General features: G+C 41.3%; 1 protein-coding gene across 1 annotated transcript in view; it reads right to left on the reverse strand.

Annotated features, from left to right (window-relative positions):
* Nucleotides 1-1,685: 1,685 nt before the first annotated feature.
* The window catches only part of ENTPD1 (ectonucleoside triphosphate diphosphohydrolase 1), an 86,092-nt gene continuing 62,654 nt past the window's right edge, over nt 1,686-25,123 (reverse strand). Inside the window, exons 3-10 of the mRNA XM_079900538.1 lie at nt 18,086-18,203; nt 15,310-15,460; nt 13,168-13,327; nt 12,249-12,488; nt 10,735-11,001; nt 10,181-10,297; nt 8,236-8,373; nt 1,686-6,035 (exon numbers count right to left, since the gene is read on the reverse strand). Of these exons, the coding sequence (XP_079756664.1) occupies nt 5,829-6,035; nt 8,236-8,373; nt 10,181-10,297; nt 10,735-11,001; nt 12,249-12,488; nt 13,168-13,327; nt 15,310-15,460; nt 18,086-18,203 (1,398 nt within the window). The 3' untranslated portion in view covers nt 1,686-5,828. The remainder of the gene's footprint in view (nt 6,036-8,235; nt 8,374-10,180; nt 10,298-10,734; nt 11,002-12,248; nt 12,489-13,167; nt 13,328-15,309; nt 15,461-18,085; nt 18,204-25,123) is intronic.

The raw sequence follows: 25,123 nt of genomic DNA on the forward strand, positions 1-25,123 counted from the left end.
CATATATAATTGTTGCTTTTTCAAAATCAGAAATCTAATTTATTGAGGCTGTACTTTTAGTTACATATGCTAATGAATTGCATTTCTGGTTGTAAACTTTGTAAAAAATAATTTCCTTATGATTCATTTTTTTTCATTTTACAAATAATTCTTGTGTGCATATGGCAAGAGATTGTAGCTTCTACCCAGCTGGCTAGACTACAAAATCACAGTATTTAAAACCCATCAGAACTCTTTCATCCTTGGTAGAGTGACAGCAAAGGAAAAAGCTATCAGAGACAAAAATAATAAGAAACCAGCAGAAATTTTAAAGAACCTTTAAAGGTTGCATGTAGGCGTGCATTATGGATCGCCTTCCAGCTCTTTCCCACAGGGTTCTACCAAGAGCACAGAGGCAGTAACTGAAGGCTAGGGGCAGGGTGAAGAGCTGGGAGAAATCCCTCTGAGGCACACCAGTTCTTCACTTGAGTGCCAGGCAGTGGCTCCCCAAAGGCAGAGCGCAGCACAAACAGAAAACTCCTGAGGCACAGAAAACTGACAAAGGAAGAAACACTTGGGGGTTGTTGTGTAGCAGAGGGAGTAAGCTTTGTAAGTGGCAGTCGAGCTGGCCCACTGTGGAACAGGCTGCCAAATGAAGCATGGCAGTCAGGCAGTAGATGGCCACTTATCTGAGAGCCATTAGAAGGAACTCCATGGAATGGGAAAGTAATCTAGATCTTTGATACCCAAAGTTTGGTCCCCATACAGTTGTAGTGGCATTACCTGGCAGCTTGTTAGAAATGTAGAACACCTCAGCCTCACCCCAGACCTACTGAATCATTTTTTATTAATTAAAATTAAGTAATTTTTACTTCAACAAGACCCCTGGGTAAGTCATATACACATTAAATTTTGATAAACATTACCTTTTAAGGTACATTCTAATCCTTAAAATTCTACTTTAATAATATGTACAATCAATTCCTATGTAGTGAGCTCTATTGAAACTAAATGCATGGTCCAGAAGGGAAAGTTCAATGTGGGTAAAATCAAAGAGGGCTTCACTGGGGAGTCAGGAGTTGAGCTGGTCCTTACAAGCTGGAGGAAGAGGATGGTCATGTCAAGAGATAACATAAATAAGGATACAGATGCAGAAACAGTGGTATGGACCAGCCCATCTGGCAATGGAAAGAGCGATTAACTAGGACTGTTACCTTAGTTCCTGCTAAAATACCCCTGAGCCCAACTTTTCAAAAAGAGATAGGTCACATATCTTGTCCCCAAGAAGCTTAACCCAAATACTGAATAGAATGGTCTGAATGCTCTAATGGAGGCCCAGGTAAAGGGCTGTGATAGCACGGGGAAGAAGCAGTTTATTCTGACTTAGAGATTTGGAGAAGACTTCACTGAAGAAGGGTCATTTGAGCTGAGCCTTAACGCAGAGTGGGGCAAAGGTGCTCCAAGTTGAGCAAATAACCTGAACAGCTCTGGGTAAAGAATCAGTCTACCTTGGCTAGAGTGTAAGGAACATCAGAGGGTAAAGTGGGATGTAAGCCTGGGAGAGCTTATAGGCATGGATCAAAGGGCCTGAATGTCTGTTGGAGAGTATGACCTTATTTCATAGGCAATAGAAAGTCACCAACAGTTTTAGTTGAGGAGCAATGTGATTAAGCCCACTTTTTATAAAGATTAATCTGGAAGTAATAGTTTGGAGACAAGCTTACTGTTCCTGATATCAGGTCTCTACTGGGGTGATAACAAGAAGATTGTAAAGGGGAATCAAAATGAAAAATGCTGCAAAGGCAGAATGGGCAGGTCTTGGCCAGGACAGGCCCCTGTCACTTCAACATTGATAAAGTTGATTCTGATCTTGGTTACTAGAGGCAGTGGTGGCATTAATCATGATAAAATGCAGGAGGAGGAGCAGGTTTAGGAGGAAGGGTAGAGTTCAGTTTAAGTCATCCTAAATACATACTGTTCCTTATCTGGCTCACATGACTTTCCTCCCCTCTCTTCTTAGAACTTCATTATAAGAAATGATGTTGTTTCTTAGGTGACTGTATCTCACTTCTCATTGACTAATCCATGTTCTCTGCTATTCATCATGCAAAAGGGATATAAAAATAAAAAGTCAACTCAGATGCTGATGACAGTGGTGCCATCATTATATCATCGATTTAAATTTAGAAATTAAATTACTTAAACTAGAGAAATGCAAAAGGTACAACAATGCTTTTACCACATGCACAGTCCTTAAATGCCACTTTTGAAAGAGAAGGCTTTTGGAGACATTCCTTTCCCTTTTATTAAAAAATCCATTATACCTGTGATAAAACCAATTATGTTCAGTTGTATTAGGTTCTTGTGCAAACAAAAACTTGGGTAGTTAACTATACACTGTCCTAAACATATAAGGAAAATAAATAGATGGTCTCTTAGGAAATCTATCATTTTAGAACGTGAGACTAATTTAGGAGCTGCCAGAGCACCCTGATTAAGGCTGTGAAAAAAAGTTGTAATTGATGATGTCACAGAAGAAATGACATTTTTTAAGAAGAACATTCTTTGGCAAGATAAGTAGATTTTAATTTGAAGAAAACGTACTTTATGTTTCAGTTAATGAGACGCTGTGGTAGATTGAATCGTTGTGCCCAATGTTTCACGAATTTTCTGTGTTAGAATTAGTTATTCATGTCCTTTGCCACATGACTCTGCCATTCCTCCCAGTGTTTCTCCAGCTCCCTAATGTTGGGCTTAGTCATATGACTTATTTTGGTCAGTAGAATGTGGATGGAAGTGACAGGGGCCTGTCCTGGCCAAGGCCTGAAGAGGCATCCTGTATTTTCTCTCCCTTTCTTGTGCCCCTACCACTCATCATGGGAACATGGCTCAGGAAGCCACCAGACAAGGAGAGTGGGAGATATATGGAGCAGGCCTGAACCAGACCTACCACCGCAAGTAGATATACTAGCTGACTTGCAGACCCATGAACATGAAAAATCAATGTTTATTGTGGTAAGCCACTGAAATTTTGCGGTTGTTATAAGAAATTTTAAAAAATTATAAAACTAGCACAAACTGAAAGAAATACGTGGCTAGCATAGGCTAACTATGAGCAACTTGTTCTAACAAGATAGCAACTATTAGACTCTGAATCAGAGAGGAATGAGACCAATTTCAGTGAAATTCAGCTCATCTTTCAAACTGACAATAAATGAGAATATGTTTTAATAGTAACGTTACTATTATATGGTAAACTTTGCTCTGTGAGCTATTAAGAGACTAATCTTTATTTTAATATTCAAGTTTACATTTTGACCATAGAATATAAGCATCCAATTATCTTGTATTATCTTTGAATCCAGATTAAATTTCCCAAAGGTCTTTCATCAGGCATCTTGGCCTGAATAATAGGCATCTGTGTCTTCACAAAAAAGGCAACAAAACCTGAGGAGTAATGTGAAATTCTGAGCTGGGATGTTAAAAGCTTGTTAAGAATAATGTTAAACTTCATATATAATAAATAATAGCAAGAATGTTATAGCATCTATAGCTGTTTAAAGAAAATTCCCCCCCTCAAGAGAAAGACAAAGTGTTATTGCCTGGGTCTTTTTAGCTGTGAATGTACTTTTAGACGTGTGCTATTCAATATGGTAGCCACTAGCCACACGTGGCTATTGAGTACTTGAAATGGAGTCCTGGTTAGGATGTGCTGTAAGTGTAATATACACAACAGATTTCAAAGACTTAATATTAAAAAATATATCATTAGTAACATATATTAATTACATCTTGAAATGGGTTCTAGGTACCTTCACCATAAGCATCTTTGCCATTGACATCTCTGCCACAAGCACTTCTGCAACAAACATTTTTGTCGAATAACTAATTGGCTGTAAGGCAAATTCCCTGTGAAAGATAAAATAACTGGTTGACAGTTTTTGGTTTGACAGTTTGGTTTCAACTGGTTGAAATATGTTAGCATTTCTTTCAGTTGGCGACATTATTGATGGCTTTATCGAGCTGGCATATGACAGTGATTTGCCCCAAAAGTTGGTTTCTTATTTTGAAACACACTACAGTGGAGGAGAAAGAGACCAAGGTCCTGGAAGGTGCAGAGGTGAACCCACATTTCCCACACAACTTTGGAACCATCTGTCAATGGACACGTGACAATATGCCAAGAACAAACAACAACCGTGTAGAAGCTTTCAAAACACAACACAAAGCTCAGTTACAAAGATGCCTCTAAGTATTTGGAAACTTACATCGCTCTTTACGAAGGAAGAAATTTTAGCAAAAAAGAAAAAGTACGATGCAGAATGAGGAGACAAATCAATGAGCAAAAAAAAAAAGTATAAAATGCTATGAATGAAAGACTTGGAAGACAAGTGCTTAGATACAACCCACAAAATAAAATCAGTTATGTGCACAGTATTGCCATGAATCAACACACACTTTAAATGTACTCAAATATTTTATATTTCACAATAAGTCTTGAATTTTGTTATTCGTTTCATTATGTCCTTTTAATTATCCCTCTTTGATTTTCCATTATTTTATCTTTTATGGCAAAATTGCTTTAGAGCCAATTATTTGCAGTGAAATGTTTGTGGCAAAAATGTCTATGGCAAAGATGCTTAAAGCAAAAGTACCTAGAACCGGCAGCAAAACTTGCAGATGTGGTTCCTTGCACATTTTGTTGTGTAAATACCATGACAACAAAAAAGGCATGCCACTCTTCACTAATGCAACTCTTTCACTAAATTAAACCCTGGGACAGTAAGATATGGCATGGCTTTAAAACTCAGTGAGCATCTTTGTGGTGCAACCGGTTAGCATGCTTGGCTAAATGGAAATGGTTGATGGTTCAAGCCTACCACAGGATGGTCTTATCCCCAGCCAATAATTTCTTAGTGATGAAAATATTCTGGAATTAGATATTGGTGACAGTTGCACAACATTGTGAATGTACTAAATGCCACTAAATTGTATATGTCATAATGGTGAATTTTAGGTTATATGCGTTTTACTGCAATAAAAACAAAACCCCAATAGATGTGTTGGAGGATGCACTTTCCTGACCTTGTGTTGTAACTGTATTTTTCTTCCAGACATGTGTACACCTACCAGATAATATGCCCTGATATTTGAATGCCTATGTATATGTACAGCAGCTTTTTAAATAATCTCTGGTCTGGGTGTCCCACTCTGGCATTTTGGCATCACCCAGGAATATGTGACTTACCCACATCCCTCTTTTGTCTTGGATTAACTATTGGATTAACTGCACATCCCATAAATTCCTTTGTAGGACTTTTTCGCCCTAGCACATACTTGCCTAGATTAGAAAATTCTCCCATGCAAAGGGCAGGCTGGGCATGGGATATGTGTCTGTCTTCTCCAAAGGCATTGGATGGCTTTCTTAATAAATGGGAAACAGGAGAGAGAAAGGGTCTGTAAGACCACAACTGAATCAGTTCCCAAGATTCTTCTTTTAGCCAGGGCAACTTCCCAGCACAGGACTCAGGACTCTCAGTTCTTCTGGATAAAGTCAATATTGTTCTTTTATAAAGCAACTATCATGAAAGGAGGCAGGTCTTCAAGAGCTACACAAGCACAGAGTACAAAAGAGAAAGGGGGGGAGTTTGGAGAGACTCACAAAAGAGACAATGTCTGCCAGGAAGTTCTTGAGGCAGTGGGTGGTAAATACCTCCCATGGAAAGGCTTCAGCAAAAGCCAAGGAAGCTTCATGCTGGTCAACACTGGCCTTGTACACCACTGTGGAGGAAAGTGCTCCCTGGGCAAGTTTTCTTCTCACTCCAGCCAGCAGATTTCAGCTGTTCCTGCTATACCATGTCTTTCCAGAAATACGAAGGCTTGTGAAAGATAAATATGCCTATTACGACCACTATGACCAGGATCAGGGAGAAGAGGACCATGAGGAAGACATATGTGGAGTGGGAGAGAGGTGTGGACAATGGCTCTTCAGATGGGATCATGTTGGTCAGGTTCAGCATGTAGCCCAAAGTCCACCCGACGCTGCTGCTCCGGACCTGCAAACAGTGGGGAAAGTCTGTTGTTTCTGGTCCGAGGATTAAATGAGCTTTCATGCAACCCTATCCATAACACTGAGCAACCAGGAAGTGAGAGCACCATGTTCAGTTCTCTAAATGGGTTACTTTTATATTCTGAATTGGGAAGGCGGCTGTGGGAAAATGGAGCAGGAGCAAGTGATTAAGAAGGAGAGTGTGGGGCCTCACTACTAAATTCCCCCAATTCAGAAGAGTGTGGGGCCTCACTACTAAATTCCCCAAATTCAGAGAGGAATTTGGGGAATGACGGCTCAGTTCTCCTGCCTAGAAGAACTTAATTTAAATTAGGCCTTTGGAAATTTGCATTCTTCTTTTGCTGTTTGTGTGAATGTGGGTGGCTGGGGTGGGGAAGGGGGGGTGGATGACGGGAAGCGGGCAAAGGGTGAGAGAATAATGACTGTCCCTGGCCTTGTGTATCAATGTCAGGCCCAGGAATCTCATCCATATGAAACCAGGACTTCTTTTATGATTCAACTAAGGAAAAATTGGGGAATAATCCCAGCAAGTCAGTCTTACTTGACGAAAGATGAAAGACTGCATATGCATGAGAAAGGATTATTCTTAAATAAAAAAACATTTTCCAACCCTGCCATCTTCCTAGGAATATTTTCAAGTCACCTCAAAATGTATTGAAATACAGGTAGTCTATGAATAACAAAGAATTGTGGAAATGTTTCTATTACATGAGTTGTATGTGGTCATGGTAGGAAAATCATGAAGTACAGATAATACTAAAAAAGAAAATAAAAACCACCTCAACTTCATCATTCAGAAGTTGCTGCTATTATCATTTTGTGACATATCCTACCAGTCCTCTCTGTGCATGTTTTTCACATAAAAAATGGAATTAAATTTTATGTAGAATTATTCACTTAACAATTCCTTGTAAACATCATCCCATGTCTCTTAAGGGATTTCTGCAACATCATCACTGACATGAACTGCCTTATATGTTCATTTTTACTCACTTTGTTCAATTATTTATAAATCCTAGAAATAGAGCAACTGGACAAAATGATGTACATGTTTTAAGGCTCCTAGCTCATGTTGCCAAAACAGTCTTCCCAATGGTTATGCCAGTTTACATTCCAACCAATACCATGTGGAATGCTCCTCTCACCTAAACCTTTACCAGTACTGGGAATTAATAATTTGTAAAAAGGCCCATGTCCCTTTATGGGGAATGGAACCATATCTGACTGCCTGTGTCAAGGAAGCCTCCAGAGTTAGAGTAGTTATCACTGAAGGTTTAGAAATAATGGATCATAGATTGGAATTCAAAGAATATAAATCACTAGGTAAATTTGACATAGACATATCTCTCAAACGGACAAACTGTGATGGAACGGAAGGAAGACTGGGATGTTAAAACAAGGAAAAGATTTTAATTAGCAAAGTCAATATTGATAAGAGTGTGATGAAACTAGTATCTTTAAGGCTACTACAGCCCTCTGCTGCCTCAATGCTTTGTTTTGCTTGAAGTCACCATATTTAATAAAGGGGTAAATTGTTTTTGCCATTAGTGGATATGGGTTTAAAAGGTAGAGAAACACTGCTCTTGATATTTTTCATCAAGCATGAGTGTGCCTGTGAGTCTCGCTGCCGATGTAAATGTTGCTGTATGCCTGGAGGTAATGCTATGGTAATGCAAAGCTATGGGCTTGCGTCTTTAAGGCTCACGCTAAGCCTGGCTTCTAAGCAAAGGCCCCCATTCACAGCCACTCATCTCATTCTTCACAGCGAGCTTTCAGATTGGTGAGTCTTGAAGCTACAACCAACAAGGCCTTAACCCCTTGTGACAAACCACGATCATCCCTCTGGATTCACGAAGGGGCCTTTAGGATGGATGCTGAAGTCAGCACGCAGAATCACTGTGGCTGTTGAAACACTGTTACATTACTTTACTATCTCATTTTTTGTTTTATAAGGGGTTAGTCACTGTTCTGTGAGCAGAAAGGTGAGGCTGAGAATGCAAGTAGCCCTCCTTAGACAGGATATCCACAACTGGCTGGTCAACATTATCAGGAGATGCCATCTTGGGTTAGAGGTGAAGTGGTAGGACAGGACATCAGGCCAAAATTAAATCAGGTTGACTCCTACCTCTTTTAAGCCCAAAGCTGCTTCAGTCACTACCACCCAACCTCCCCACAACCTAACAAACCTTGCCCATGAAGTGAATATCCTTCCAGGACTCAGCTGTAAAATGATAGCCATTCAGAAGAAGAGCGAGGATGTAGGTGCCAGAAAAGCAGTATTCACTCAGGTACTTCTCCTTCACTTCACCAAAGTACATCTGCAGCTGGAAGTGAAGTGAAGAAAACATCATACTTGGACAACAACAGGCACTTCTCCATAGCCCTCATGTTCGCTATTAGAGCTGATCAAGAGAGGAAAAAGCCCCAGCTCACATGGGCCTGAGAGTTGGCCCCTGCAGAGAGCTTTGGGAGTGGTGCTGCACTCCTTCAGTGGGTGCAGGGGTTCACAGTTTAGGGTCTGTTAAGCAATCTTTTCCTCCACAGGGTTCTATGAGACATTGATAAGTGTTCTAGGAAAAAAGTAGTTTCTGTGGTCTGATAGGTTCAACAACACTGAATTTTACTATAGTTTGCCATCCCTTGTGAAACTTGAGTTTCACAATCACATTAGCATATTAAAAACTGTGAAAAATCTTGCATGAAAGAAATCTATTAATCTTTGTTTAACCAGAGTTTTCTGTATGCTCTTGACCAAAGTCTTTGGTTTAGAGCCTCTATAAGCATCTTGAAGAAACAGTTTCATAACAAGCCTTGCCCCTCAGTTAGGTCTCTGGACTAGCAGCAGCAGCATCCCCTGAGAACTTGTTAATCCTCACCCCTGATCTGCCAGTGCAGAATATGCTGTTTAATATGACCCCCATATGATCACATACATAGTAACATTTGACAAACACTGCTCTGGAACCCAGTTTAGGAAGCATTTTGTTCAAGAACCCGAGATGCTCGTCTTTCTCCACAGATCACCACTAGCTGCAAAAAGCCTCCCCTGTTTTGTAAAGTGCTGAGGCATATTTGAGCTGCTCTTTCCAAAAGCCCTGAATACCCTTCCTTCATGTTCTAACTCAGACAAAATACTTAGAGAAAATTTCAGGTGTCCAGGCTCTTGCACAACCTTCCTTCCTCTGTTGTCAGTGCCCACGAGAACAGCCTTCATTTTTAATTAATTGCATATCTTCAGAATGAAAGCACTGGTCACTTTTGCAATCTCTCTTAAAATCACTCATTTTAAGTCACTTTTGTCAACTTAAAACAGCTGCTGTTTTGAGCCACTCCTAGGTGATCTGTTTTTCTAAATCAGAGTAGACTCCATATCCTTCTCTCACGTCCCTGGAAACTTTCATCAGGTAGCACTGGATCTTGAATGACTCAGTGCCTCAGACAAGAAAAATTTTGGGCTTCAGATTTATGAATAAGTAGGAGATACCTTGGACCTGTCTGATGAAAAAAGGGTCTTACCACAATGGCGTCTGTGGCAGATTCTGTGAACTGCGTGTCTTCCCTGGGAGTTGGGGGAAGGAGTGGGCGACAATGTGCTCAGCTCCAGGAAGTAGCTCATGATGGATCTAGGTCTCTAAGCCAGTCATAAAATCCTGCATCCTGCTTTCCCAGCCAGTCCTGGCCAATGAGATGTAAGAGAAAAGACTCCTAGGAGCTTCTGGGATAGCTTTTGCTTTCCTATAAAAAGGAACAGATGTATCTGGCGCTATCCTTCTTCTGACCTCGAACACGGCTGTGATCCCTGAAGCTACACCTTGCTTCCATGAGGAAACAGGCCTAACAACAACTGAAGAATGGCTGAGATAGTCAAGCTGCCCACTCCATGCCAGCAACTGACTACTTCCGGACTTCGAATTAGGTGAAAACAATAAGACCTTTTTTGTTTAAGCCATTGTATGCCAAGTTATCAAGGAATGCCAGTGAACTTACTCTTAATTGAGTGTACCATCTAGGCTTCTCTAACATGAGTGCTGGATCTTGGTCACATTAGCATGACTTGAAGAGCAGACTCACATCCTCCATGCTGTCAAGGGCAGACAGCAATGGTAACAGATGCTGTTTCTAGTCACTTACCTCTTCCCAAGGCCGAGAGCAGAACTTTTCCAACGTGCTAATCATCTTTTTATGAGTTGACTGTTCCTCTGATGTAAGGTTTAAAAACTCCATCACATAGTAAAAAGCTGAAAATGCCTACAAGAGAAAAATGCTGAGTTTGGTGCAATGTCCAACACAGAGGGACACAGATTCACTCTCCAGAAGGCCTAATGAAAGTGCCTGGAAATCTCTGATGAGTAAATTATGGATCAGGTGATATTCCATCCCCAACAGCTGCTTCCTTCCTGGAAGGGGGTCACTTTGCTGCTGACATGCATTTCTGAGCCATCTGGTAGCTAATTTTCTCAATAATTTTAATGGGAGAGTCAGGGAGAAAGAAAGATGGGGAAAAAAGAAGATAAGAGGAAAAGTTACAAAACTCCCATCTTTTTTTTTTTTTTTTTTTTTTTTTTTTTTTTTTTTTTGCGGTACGCGGGCCTCTCACTGTTGTGGCTTCTCCTTTGTAGGCATATGTTCTGTAATTTGCAACCAAAAACTATTGTAACAAATATATCATCATGTCACAAACTTACCCCAAAATTCCCTTGGAGGGGTGGCAAGAAAATCCCATTGAAGGAACAGCTGGAGTAAGGGCAGTAACTGGTGTTAAAGAGTTGAAGGATGCTTCGCCGGCATTGTTGATAGTTTCCAGTGCCACGGATTTCAACTTCAGGGAATGGAAGAAATGGAAAAGTTGCCTCAAATCTCCTGGTGCAGGGAGCCTCATAAAGGTCACTCATGTTCATTTTCCTCCGGTATCCAGAGTGAAAGCATGGGTCACGGATGGTTCCATTTGTAGCCTGAATAGAAAAATCACTTGAAGGCATCATGTGCAAATGCTTTGAGTACAAAAGCACCAGTCTGACTTCAACAATGTGTAGCAATTGAGAAACAGCCAGGCACTCAGCACTGGCATCAATATGCCCCTGCGCTGCCTTTTTTACCCTTGGGTAACAGTCATATTTGTATAACAGGCACCAGAAGTGGCATCAGATGTAAATGAACTTTTGCTATTCACAGAAAGCTAGTATCGTTGAAGCTGGGCCCAGAAATTCCATTAGTTTGGAATGGCCCCTAGCGCTTAGTACTAATCGCGTAGGTCAGAAGCAGATCCACAAGGAAAACTCTCAAGGTTCTCAAAATTCCGAGCCTAGGGTAGTTCTCTGGGGGTCTGCCTATATCCCTGGCCCTACCTCCAAGCCGAAAAGCAAAAGCTTCAAGAGCTGGAAGTGCCTCAGATCACTTAAGGCAGGAGTATCAAGATGATTTTCAACCCACAACCCAGTATGTTCACGAGAAGTAAAGGGGCTGCTGTGGATGAGAGACTTGGTGGAAACTTAGGGCTCACTAGGCGTCTCTCAGCAGCCCCTCCTCCCATGGCAGTCATCTTATTGATAGTGTTTCTGAGAACCAGAGAGCGAGCTTTGGAGGAAAGCAGAGAACTGGTTGTCCTTTAAGTAGAGACAGGGAACAGCTGGATTTGACATCCTTGCTCTGTGTTTGTCAGGATGTGCTGGTACTTGCATGATTTTGAGTATGTTTAACTTTTCTCTCCTTCAAAACGCAAAAAGTGTCTAGGGACAAGATTTGAAGTGTTGATCAATAAACTCTGCATTTTCTCTGAAGTTTTTTTTCTCCTCCTCTCCAGGTTGTTTCTAATAGCCTTGTTTTCTGCAGTTCGTAGGAAATGGAGATTGAAAAGTGGGAAAGAGCTTAAAAACTGTGTGCATGCGCACACGCACACACACATACACACACTACTGTAGCATGTACTTTTCATTGTCAGCCCCACAGGGGTGAGAAATTATTTCCAAAGAAAGGATTTGAGTCATGTCCTTGGAGACAGTGCAGTAAACAAACATAGGAGGTGGTGTCTGGATGGGACAATTCACAGGGGTTGACCAGATGTCGTTAGATATCCTGCCTGAAAAGGTTTGGAAAGTACAGTAACCAACTTCAGATCAGTTACTGAAATAGAAAGAGAAAACGACGCGGGGGGCTGGTGGCCCAGTTGTGGGGAGGGTGGTCTGGATTCAGTTACACTCGCCTGAAGGTCCTTGGACAGTTTCTGCAAGAGGGCTTGATCCTTCCCATAGCACAAGAAGCTGTGCGTGTATACACCGTAGTTCTTGCCATAGAGGCGAAAGTGCAGAGTGTTGTTAGAAGACTCAGTCGTTTCGTTTCGAGGCACAAAAGTGATTTGTGTAGAGGCTCCCCCAAGGTCTAAAGCTCCATAGGTTTCCTGAGTATCGCCTTCACTTGGTTTCAGGTTAAACCAACTCAATTTCTGAAAGACAGTACCGACACCAGTGGTAGAAGGATCTGGACATCCCCCTTTTCATGCTATTTCTTGGACTCAGGGACTTCCTAAGGCAAAGGAGCAGGAGGATAAGGGTGAAACAAAGCTCACCAGAGGTTCCTGAGTCTGCATCAGATCAACAGCAAGAAAACAGGGGCTTCAAAGACATAGCTCAGACTGCGGCAACATAGGAACAGTTTACAGACACAAGATCTGGGGCCAGAAAGACCCAAGTTCAAATCCCTACTCATTGGCTTATTAGCCATGTGACCTTGGGCAGAATAATTGCCTCCTCTAGGCCTCGATTTGAGGCTCTAAAATGAGAGAACACCTCATATGGTTATTCTGAAGATTAAGTCAAACAGTACAGGAAAAGTGCTTTGCATAGCACAAGGCACATGGCACTACGCAAATGTTAGCTATTTTTATTTTTAATGATAGATTAAAAAATTTTTTTTTCTGTATCTCTGTATATGGCTTCCTTATTCTCCAATAGTGAGAGTTCTTGTGAGAGAATTATACCTCTGGTGACCCCTGCAAATGTGAGGGTAAATTAATTTGTTCATTTATCCATCATTCATTCTGTCTAGTGATCCAAGTACTGCCTGAGATATCAATGGCATTGACCCACAGGGAGCCACCTCCACGGATGCTGTGAGACAATCACCTGAGTGAATCTGCCCAGCAGATAGTTGATAGTAATCCAGCCATAGGCACCTTCCTCTTGGCCAGTGATGATTCTGGCACCCTGGAAGTCAAAGGGGTAGCTGCTGATGCTCTTTGCCACCGCAGCCAGGATCTTGTCTGCCAACCGTTCATTTTCCATCCTGCACAAAGAGCTGAGGTTACTGGTTTTGTTTGAATAACTACGACTACCCATTGCAGCCAGAGCTTCCAGCCAGTTCCCCTAGGAAGTGAAGCATAAGCTCACTGCAATAAACAGAAGGATGGAGCTGCCCACACATGGCTGTCTGAGAAGCCCTCCTTTGGGGAGGAGCATAACTACTCTTTTGGCCCCTCTTCTCCAAATCCAGATCCTTCCAATCCCTACGTAGGTTGGTCCTCTTAAAATACCATTTTCATTGTTGTTCCCTGGCTCCAAGAAATTATCAGAGTAATTTTAATTGCTGTGGTGGTGGTAGCTGGATATTGTTTGATCACCAAGCCTAGAGCTGACGTGTGCTACGTTAGCCATTGCCGGTGGCTTCAAGCTGCTTGCGTAGCCTCAAGGCTCTGCTTGAAGTTTTTAATTAGGGCTCTAGCAGACACCAAGTGGAAAACGTCCTGGGACAGACACCCAACCTCAGTTGGTGCCGGAGTGGGGTAAAAAATCTTTCTCATATTCTGCCTTGGTTTTTGGGTCTGAGACCTTGAGATCTAAAGAAGAAATCTTCCAGGGTTGTCACAATGAAGATGGAACACAATTGCTTCCAAGATCTAGGCAATATAATACTGAGAGTCTCTGGGTCAGAAAATGCTGCCTTCCAACTGGCATTAGACCCCAGTAATCTCTCATTTGAATGGCTTCCTTACCCTATCAACTGGCCTCCTTGTCCCTAGTTTTCCTCTCCTCCAATCCACCTCTCTACCACTGGCACCAGTTGTGTAACATCCTTTAATGGCTTCCCATTGTTTCCCAGATAAACTTCAAACTCCCTAGCATGGCCCACAAGGCACTTTGTGATCTGAATCTTGCCTTCACAGAATCCCACTCAGAATCCTGGCTCTACCACTTGCCAGGTATGTGACCTTTGGTGAGTTACTTAACATCTGTACACCACAGCTTCCTTAATCTGATTAATAATAGTTAATAATACCTGTTACTTCATAGAGTTACAGTGATTTAAATTAAATCACAGTGCTAAGAACATAGTAAAAGGCCCAACAAATACAAGCTGCTACCATTACCACTGTCATTATTAGTATTAACTCTATGTACCCTACGTTCTATCTATGCAGAACTATCTATAGTCCTCTGAACATGCCCTGATCTCTCACATATCACTCCTTTGTGTATCTATTAGAACACAAGATCCAGGAAAGCAGGGACTTATGCCTGACACATAACAGGTGCCAAATAAACATAGGTTATGGAACGCATGATGTCTGCTCTGCCTGTAATGCCCTTCCCCCTCCCCCCACAAGTCCTTCATGATTTGGCTCATGTATCCCCTCCTCTGGTGAGTCTTCTTGACCTCCTCCCATTCTTGGCAGGGACAAGTATGCTCCCATAGCAGCTCTGAGCACTCTTCTGTCAAAGAATTGGTCGCCCTGTATCAAAACCCTGATCTTGGAAGATGAGTCACCCACTTCCATGTCCTGGGACAGAGCAGGCAGTCAATACAAACTGAATGAATGAATGAACAAACAAATGAACAAATAATGCCCACAGATACTAAGTGGTGACCAGCAAAGATGTGCTAATTGTGATGATTTGTGTCTCGGGATGTCTGCGAGTCTCCTCTGGCCCTCCTCCTCCCAGATGTGGAATTGCTAAATCTGCAGCCCCAAATCCCAGAGTATAGAGGCTCAGTCTTCCTCTTTTTGTGCATCACTCCCTTGAATTCCCTGTGGGGAGATGAGTAAGAGGCCTTTTTTTTTTTTTTTACCTACTTAAACTCCCATCATTATGCAAGCTAAGAGTTTGGGAATTTTACCCATTTACTGAGATTTTCTTTCCTAGGTGTGGACATTTAGCATGTCTAGAATTGGGGTGTTAGAGAAGTGTGGCGTTCGCCCATAACTCAGAGGCTCTAGCAACTGCCAAACCTATCTCCCTGCAGCTCTCAGTCCCTACAGGCTGCTATACCTGAGCAACCGCATGCCTGCCGTGGCTCCCAAGTAAACAGGTGTCTCTGTGTGCTGGGATGCTGGAATCACTTTCCTGGCTCTTTCCATGCACGCAGTCAGATAAATGTCTATTTCACTTAATTTCTGAGCAAATTCTGAGATTCCAGGACCTAGAGAAAGCAGATGAAAAAAAGTAGCAAGTAGAAGCAGATGAAAATTGTTTTTAAAAGTAAAGGACATATCTTCACATTATTAGAGAAAATACTGATGTTTTCTGAGAAAATGCAAGGAGACAATTTCTTTTTGTGATATCTGTTAAGTTTTTGTACTTAGAGGGTAACTCACTGAATCTAGCCTCAGTAGGATTTATTTTCAGACCTCAAGCCGGGTCTGTCTGCTGTTCAGTAATTTGCCACTGGATGGCGCAATTTTCACATTTAATTGCATGCATAGCCTTCCTAAAACCAGGCTCTCTCAGACTTAAATGGGGATCTTATAGATAACTACTCTATATAGCTGTTTTATGACGCTTCTTCCACAAAGTTGTAATTAACAACACTAATTCCTAGAAGATGGGAAAGGCAAAAGATAACAGAACAAAAATTAAAATATGTACCAGGCACATGGGCTTTTACTGAAAAGACAGGAACAGCTACTAACTAACACTAAAATTTCTGCAGCAATGTTTCTTCCTTTGTTAGAAGAAACAGGCATAGAACCCATGTCTCCTCAGCAGCTTTTCTACTCTGATACCCTGTCTGCCTAGTAAAACTGTCCAGTTTTAGAGCTGTTTTAACTGCTGCTGTGGAGAGGATTAGAGAGCCAAGATGCTTTACGCTTTTTGAAGTTATTTAACAGTTAACAATTTTGGCTCACTTTAAGCTAAACATCTACATTTTCAGTGCTTTATAGTGAGGATTTGCTTTAACAATAAGTAACCAGATATCTGATCCATATCTCGTTCACCAGATTTTAAATAGCCTGTTTACTTAACTGCAATGAGAAAATCAGCTCCAAGTTATCAGCTAAGTGTTTTGACTCAAAAAGCCTGGCCTTCCATAACCGGTAGCTTTCAACTCACCTTTCTATTTAAATATTTGATTAGAGAACTCTATTTTTTTTTTTTTTTTTTTTTTTTTTGCGGTACACGGGCCTCTCACTGTTGTGGCCTCTCCCGTTGCGGAGCACAGGCTCCGGACGCGCAGGCTCAGCGGCCACGGCTCACAGGCCCAGCCACGGCTCACAGATCCCAACCACTGTGCCACCAGGGAAGCTATCTTTTGAGAAGGGAAAATTACTGCATTTATTAGGCCAAACACGCATGGGGATATGTGTCTCAGGAGACAGCTGCTAGGTTAACACCACAACAACACGTGGAAGAAGAAATGGAAGGCAGTGAATTATTAAATAGAAGTCAATAAAACGAGGGATTTGGGTTTTAAAAAATGTTTGAAGTACTACCTCAGAACTGATGGGGCCAGATTCTGAGGACATCAGGCTACTGGGTAGAACGACTTGCTCTCTTGGAAACGTATCCTATCTACAGCTTTCTTGATAAACTATGAAAATTAGTGGACACCACAGGCCACCAAACTAAAAGTCAATTATATTCTGGGGCCTAGGATACCTGTCTGACCAAAACTAAACAGTGAGTCCCTGGCTAAAAAGGCCAAGAGAGATGAAGGTCAGAAAGGTGAGGGCACAGCCGGGAGTGTTGGGCAGGAGGGAGCGGGAAGAGCTGCTGTCCACAACTCTAACTGGTCTTGTGACCTTAAAAGGAAAGTAACTAGGAAAAGACTCAATACGCAGTGTGCTGACTCAGAGTAGCAGGAAGCCTGCAGTGCGACTTGGAGGCCCAGATTCTTGTCCTGGTTCTGTTCCTCCTTGCCAGTCACTAGTCTTTCAGGTTTTTGCTTCCTTTTCTATAAAACAAGACTTCAGTGATCCACAAGGTCCTTTTTGCAGCCCTAAGGGTCTATGATTTGCCTGCCTATACAGAAGCTAAAGGCTTTTGAAAATCCCTTCCAAGCCATAGATTAGAGGACAAAGATTTAAGAGCAGCAAGGCTCTGGATCCACCAGCCTCAACATCACCTGGGCACTTGTTAGAAGTGCAAATTCTCAGTCCTCATCCCAGACCTACTGAACCAGAAACTTGGGGGCGGGAGCGAGCACCTGTGCTTTAACACACCCTCCAGGTGGTTCTGATACAGGTTCAAATTTGAGAACCACTGGCTAACACATGGGTTTAAAGTTGGGCAGATCTTTGCACAGCAAAGGAAACCACTGACGAAAAGACAACCTAGTGAATAGGAGAAAATATTTGCTAATCATATGACTGATAAGGGTTTAGTTAAGTTTGGGCAGATTTCAGTTCGAGCCCCAGTTCCATCACTTACTAACTAGCTCAAGTAACCTTAAACAAGTGCCATAACCTCTTTCAACCTCAGTGCCCTCATTTTTAAAAAATGGGAATAATAATACATTCCTCAAAGGGAGACTGTGAGGATGAAATAACACATTTTCAGTACCAGGTGCATGGCACATAGAATTGTTCTGTTGATGGGAGTTACTATTACCCAATTATTTGGAAGTTTCTCTTTCAAGGGCTTCATCATTAAGGACTGATTTCAGTACCGTTTTCATAATGATAATAAAGTAGCAATTATTTATAAAATAGCAACAATAGCAGCTCCGCTGCGTTCTCACTTGACTTCCCTTTTTCTCGTGTGTTTGTTTCACTTCCCACATGCCTCTCATGCCCACTGTCTCCCGGTCCCTTTTTCTTCATCTTACCTTTTACCTTGCACTCTTCTATCTGAGTCACCACCCCTGTGTCATTCTCCTTTTCTGCTGGCCACTTGTAGATGTACAAATTCGTGTGAGAAGAGCCCGCATCCAGCACAATCCCAAACTGAGGGCAAAACAAACCAAGAACTTATCAGCATTACATCATTCTTCTCTGTATTCAGCGTGCAACAGAAAGGAGACAAAGACATGGGTTTTCAAAAACACAGAGGAGAAAGTATTTTAATTCATAGTGGGGGTAGGTTGGGGGGGAGTGAGTGCCTGGAGTCGTGCTGATCATAAGACCTACCAGGACACCAATCCCTCTAGAACTATGGCTCTCAGTGCTGGTTGCACATTAGAAATATCCAGGCCTAGGCCTTAGCCAAGGTAGGGCCCAAGCACCCGTATTATTAGAAGCTTCTCAGGTGATTCTAAATTGGAGGCAAGATTCAGAACCATACACTGAAGTAGCCGAGATAATATAGAGGGAGTAGAACGCCATCAATCTAACAGTTCCCAAACCTGTATGCACATTGGAATCATATTAGAATCATCTGAAGAGCTTCAAAGGCTACTGATGCCCATGTCTGACCCCCAGATTTGTGATTTAACTGGCCTGGTATGTGGCCTGTACTCTGGAAAAGAGACATGGAAAATACTAAGTGTGCTTGTTTTTAATTACAAATATAACTATAAGTTGTATTCAATAAATTTTAAAAGATTTGTACTTTAACTTCATGCTTTTGGCTCTTAAGCATAGAAGGCAATGAATGGAAGAATAAAGTAAGAAAGAAGGTGGAAGAGGAAAGGTAAAAAGACAATATGAGAAAGAACTAGGTGGTCAGAAGAGAAAGGAGAAGAACAAAGTCACCACATCACATTTCATGAGGGCATGACGTGCACCAGCCTAGTGTTGTGAGGAGTATTTTATAAGAATTATCTGACTTAACTGCTAGACCAGTACTATAAGGTACATACTGTTTTCATCCCCGCTATACAGATGAGAAACTAAAGTACAAAGAGGTTAAGTAATTTAGTCAAGATACAAAGTGATTAGGTGACGGAGCCTGGTTTTCGATCAGAGTCAGGCCTTTAAGTGGGGCACCAATTTGAAAACTATAGTCTGGACCTTGCTCCTCTGTTCCTCTGCATAAGGAGCACAAGGTCTTGGGTCTGACTCTGATCCAAATCCAGGCTCCGTCACCTAATCACTTTGCCCGAAGCAAGCATGTGGGCCCTTTTCTTTACGGGGGCATAACGCTGATTACCACAGGGAAGCCCCACTGTGCAGAAGGAGGCGGAGAATACTGCAGATGTTATGCAAGGTCAAGGATGCTCACACAGCAGCACAGTGATACTCCCTGGGGTGAAATGGAAGAAAACTTGACAGCTCAACAAGCTCTACGTTTAGCTATCCGCAGTGGTCCAGGGAGTTGAATTCTAATTCTTGTCTTCTTTTCTCCCTGGAGTTTTTAGGTTCTTCCCAGGTGATAAGACAATATGAGGGGATAGATGTAAAACAACTGCTGACTTAAGCATTATCAAGTGGCAGATCGCACTGTGAGGGCCACAGCTCAGATGAGCAGCAAGGAAGGAAGCTGCGCAGACTCCTCAGCAGCTAGGCTTGCAGTGAGATCAAACCAAGAACGGGCTTAGGCGGTGACCTTTGTGAGCAGACAGGGGTCTAACTGAGGTCTGGGGCCTTTGAACCTGTGGGAAACCTCTCAGGGTGGAGCAAAAGCCTCAGGCGTTACACGGCAGAAAATCCTGCTGTTCCCTAACAGGATTCCTGAATTCTTCCTGTCAGAAGATGTTCTAACCACAGAAGTATATGATAAAAGATAGCGAGGCAGCAGCAGCAAGAAGCCTTCATCTGGAATCAGGATGTTCTATTCTGTCTACTATGTTGACATGAAAGATACTCTTCCAGTAGAGCAAAGGAACCAGCCTTGCTCCTATCAGCCTGTTTCTCTAAGGCCTTACACCGTGAGGTGGTTGAGAAAGGAAAACTTTTACTACATTTCATTTGGCAAGTGCTTGAGAAGGGCGGGTAGAGCATTGACACAGAAATTGAGGGCATTTCCTGCTGTATATGGCAGCCTGGAGTGCTAACCTGTTGAACTGGAACAAATGTTCTTTGTCTTCCAAATGAATTGCAGAAGGAAAATTCGGCATCACTTGCTGCCTTTAGGGAAAGATAAAGCTTGATTGTCTGAAAATTCTCTGTTTGAACATTCGGGGAGTTTGCCTTTCATTGTCACAAACCTACAAGCATAATCACTTGTTTTTCATAGCTGGCCCATTTTAGAGCTAGAAGTTCATTTCATCAATCCTCTTATTTTATAGTAGAAAACTGGGTCCAGAGCAGTTTGACTTGCTGAATGGGTAGTAAAGATAGTTATACCTCACCTGATCCATCTAGAGCCCCAGGAGCCACCAGCTTTTGCTCTCTTTCCCCACATAAGCATCTTCCAAAGCATGTTCCACAGAGCACTAAGCCTGCAGGGACCTGAGTGAAGAAAGTTTCCCAGAAGTCTGGGGAATGCTGCATGCTCTCTCCCCATCGTGGGCTCACGAACCCACTAGGTAGTGACTGCTTCAGAGAATTCTAACAGTGGAGAAACCCACTTAATCTAGTTTAAACCAGCATCCCCCAGACTCAGCGATAACAGAATTCTGTTTTAAATAAAAATTCCATCCTATAGAAATGTTTTGTGAAATGCTGTGCCTTGTCATGCTATTACTCGTACCCAATGTTTCTCTGTAGCTCATATTTAAAACATTTCTAAAACCCCTATAAGTATGTCCTTCACATCAAAGAAAAATCAAAGATTTGAGTAGTGAGGAAGAGATCTGACATCTCCTTAATATTATTATTTCAATATGACTTTCTCTTTTAAGAGTACTATAAATTTATTAAGTAACATCTAGAAAATGAAAGGAAAAGGGAAAAAAAGACATTAAAGATTTCACCAACTAGCCCCAATATTCATTTACAGCATTATTTACAATAGCCATGTCATGGAAGCAACCTAAATGTCCATCAACAGACGAATGGATAAGGAAGATGTGGTACATATATACAGTGGAATATTACTCAGCCATAAAAAGGAACAAAATTGGGTCATTTGTAGAGATGTGGATGAACCTGTCATACAGAATGAAGTAAGTCAGAAAGAGAAAAACCAATGTCATATATTAACACATATACGTGGAATCTAAAAAAGTGGTACAGATGAACCGATTTGCAAGGCAGAAATAGAGACACAGATGTAGAGAACAAACGTATGAACACCAAGGGGGGAAAGGAGTTGGGGGGGATAAATTGGGAGATTGGGATTGACATATATACACTAATATGTATAAAATAGATAACTAATGAGAACCTGCTGTATAGCACAAGGAACTCCACTGTACAGTAGAAACTAACACAACATTGTAAAACAACTATACCCCGATTAAAAAAATAAAATTAAGGAAAAAAAAGATTTCACCAACTAGACATCACTGTTCTTTTTATTTATTTCCTTCTGGTCTTTTTTAATGCATGGTAATTTTTATATAGTTGCAATCATACTGTGTATAAACTTCATCTTAAGCTAGTTTTGATCATACACATGATTTTATCAACCATAACTGATCTTCATGAGCTATGCTGAGTGAACAGAAGCAGTGGTCTAGAAAGAGGGTCAACAGAAATGACCTTGCTTGGGTCATGAGACACCAGTGTGCCTTGGTGAAGATCTGGAGATGTGGGTAGCAACAGAGCCCGAGCTCAGGGAGACTGGAGGCCATGTGGAAGTGGGGCAGATCCTGTCTTTGGATGGAAATAATTCTACCTGTGCAAATATCACAGGTCCAGGCTTCTGAGTAAGTCTCCTTCAATGTGAAAAGAAAGAGAAAATTGGAACAGTAGATGACGTACTTCTACTCCTGACTCAGCAGAAGTGGGATGTTCAACCCTCTCCTCATTCAGAAAACACCCACCCTCACACTAGCGTACTCTCAGTTCCCCACTGGCCACGAGGTTTCTGTTCCAGAGACTTTGCCCAGAAAGCCTTTCACCTGAGATCCCAGCTTTCCCTGACCTTCTCAGATCTGAGTCTACCCTCCTAATCCATGTCTCAGACAACCTGTATTTTCCCTCTAAAGACAGCACTTGCCACAATGTGTAATTACATATTTACGTAGCTATTTGATTAATGTCTGTCTTCCCTATTAGATCCTAAGCTATATTAGGGCAGGTCTGTGTTGCATACTATGGTATATCCAGCATCCACAATGGTAGATCCTATTATATGTTAGGTACAAAGAAGGAATTCAACAGACAACTGTTGCTCAAAACACATGAATGAATAAGGGGAGTTAGAACTATATAGTCCCTAAACTCCTTCCAGTCCTAAAAGATGTTAATATACACAGTCTAATATAAAGTAGTACCATGGGGCTGAGTTCCACCCCTTCCCCGCAACAAAAACCCCAGAAGCCAGGTAACATGGGCAACGGTGTGAACGGTGTGAATTAACTTCTTTTGGTCTCTTCAGACATACTGGTCCTTTAGAATCTTTCTTAAAAGTCCCTGTAGCTTTTTTTTTTTTAATCAAATTTATACACATCAGTGTATACACGTCAATCCCAATCACCCAATTCATCACACCACCATCCCCACCCCCTGCGGCGGCTTTCCCCACTTGGTGTCCGTGCGTTTGTTCTCTACATCTGTGTCTCAAATTCTGCCCTGCAAACCAGTTCATCTCTACCACTTTTCTAGGTTCCACATACATGCGTTAATATACGATAATTGTTTTGCTCTTTCTGACTTACTTCACTCTCTATGACAGTCTCTAGATCCATCCACGTCTCAACAAATGACCCAATTTCATGCCTTTTTATGGCTGAGAAGTATTCCATTGTATATATGTACCACATCTTCTTTATCCATTCGTCTGTCGATGGGCATTTAGGTTGCTTCCATGACCTGGCTATTGTAAATAGTGCTGCAATGAACACTGGGGTGCGTGTGTCTTTTTGAATTATGGTTTTCTCTGGGTATATGCCCAGTAGTGGGATTGCTGGATCATATGGTAATTCTATTTTTAGTTTTTTAAGGAACTTCCATACTGTTCTCCATAGTGGCTGTATCAATTTACATTCCCACCAACAGTGCAAGAGGGTTCCCTTTTCTCCACACCCTCTCCAGCATTTGTTGTTTGTAGATTTTCTGATGATGCCCATTCTAACTGGTGTGAGGTGATAACTCATTGTAGTTTTGATTTGCATTTCTCCAGTAATTAGTGATGTTGAGTAGCTTTTCATGTTCTTCTTGGCCATCTGTATGTCTTCTTTGGAGAAATGTCTATTCAGGTCTTCTGCCCATTTTTGGATTGGGTTGTTTGTTTCTTTAATATTGAGCTGCACGAGCTGTTTATATGTTTTGGAGATTAATCCTTTGTCTGTTGATTCATTTGCAAATATTTTGTCCCATTCTGAGGGTTGTCTTACCATCTCTTTATGGTTTCCTTTGCTGTGCAAAAGCTTTGAAGTTTAATTAGGTCCCATTTGTTTATTTTTGTTTTTATTTCCATTACTCTAGGAGGTGGATCAAAAAGATCTTGCTGTGATTTATGTCAAAGAGTGTTCTTCCTATGTTTTCCTCTAAGAGTTTTAGAGTGTTTGGCCTTACATTTAGGTCTCGAATACATTTCGAGTTTATTTTTGTGTATGGTGTTAGGGAGTGTTCTAATTTCATTCTTTTACATGTAGCTGTCCAGTTTTCCCAGCACCACTTATTGAAGAGACTGTCTTTTCTCCATTGTATATTCTTGCCTCCTTTGTCATAGATTAGTTGACTATAGGTGCGTGGGTTTACCTCTGGGCTTTCTATCTTGTTCCATTGATCTATGTTTCTGTTTTTGTGCAAGTACCATATTGTCTTGATTACTGTAGCTTTGTAGTACAGTCTGAAGTCAGGGCGTCTGATTCCTCCAGCTCCGTTTTTTTCCCTCAAGACTGCTTTGGCTATTCGGGGTCTGTATTGCCTCCATACAAATTTTAAGATTTTTTTGTTCTAGTTCCGGAAAAAATGCCATTGGCAATTTGATAGGGATTGCATTGAATCTGTAGATTGCTTTGGGTAGTATAGTCATTTTCACAATATTGATTCTTCCAATCCAAGAACATGGTCTATCTCTCCATCTGTTGGTATCATCTTTAATTTCTTTCATCAGTGTCTTATAGTTTTCTGCATACAGGTCTTTTGTGTTCTTAGGTAGGTTTATTCCTAGGTATTTTATTCTTTTTGTTGCAATGGTAAAAAAAGAGTGTTTTCTTAATATCTCTTTCAGATTTTTCATCATTAGTGTATAGGAATGCAAGAGATTTCTGTGCATTAATTTTGTATCCTGCAACTTTACCAAATTCATGGATTAGCTCTAGTAGTTTTCTGCTGGCATTTTTAGGATTCTCTATGTATAGTATCATGTAATCTCCAAACAGTGACAGTTTTACTTCTTCTTTTCTAAATTGTATTCCTTTTATTTCTTTTTCTTCTCTGATTGCCATGGCTAGGACTTCCAAAACTGTGTTGAATAATAGTGGTGAGAGTGGACATCCTTGTCTTTTTCCTGATCTTAGAGGAAAAACCATTGAGAATGATGTTTGTGGTGGGTTTGTCGTATATGGCCTGTATGATGTTGAAGTAGGTTCCCTCTATGCCCATTTTCTGGAGAGTTTTTATCATAAATGGGTGTTGAATTTTGTCAAAAGCTTTTTCTGCATCTATTGAGATGATCATATGGTTTTTCTTCTTCAATTTGTTAATATGGTGTATCACACTGATTGATTTGCATATATTGAAGAATGCTTGCATCCCTGAGATAAAACCCACATGATCATGGTGTATGATCCTTTTAAGGTGCTGTTGGATTCTGTTTGCTAGTATTTTGTTGAGAATTTTTGCATCTATATTCATCAGTGATATTGGTTTGTAATTTTCTTTTTTTGTAGTATCTTTGCCTGGTTTTGGTATCAGGGTGATGGTGGCCT

The sequence above is a fragment of the Stenella coeruleoalba genome (genome assembly GCF_951394435.1).
Source record: "Stenella coeruleoalba genome assembly, chromosome: 16".
Lineage (NCBI taxonomy): Eukaryota > Metazoa > Chordata > Mammalia > Artiodactyla > Delphinidae > Stenella > Stenella coeruleoalba.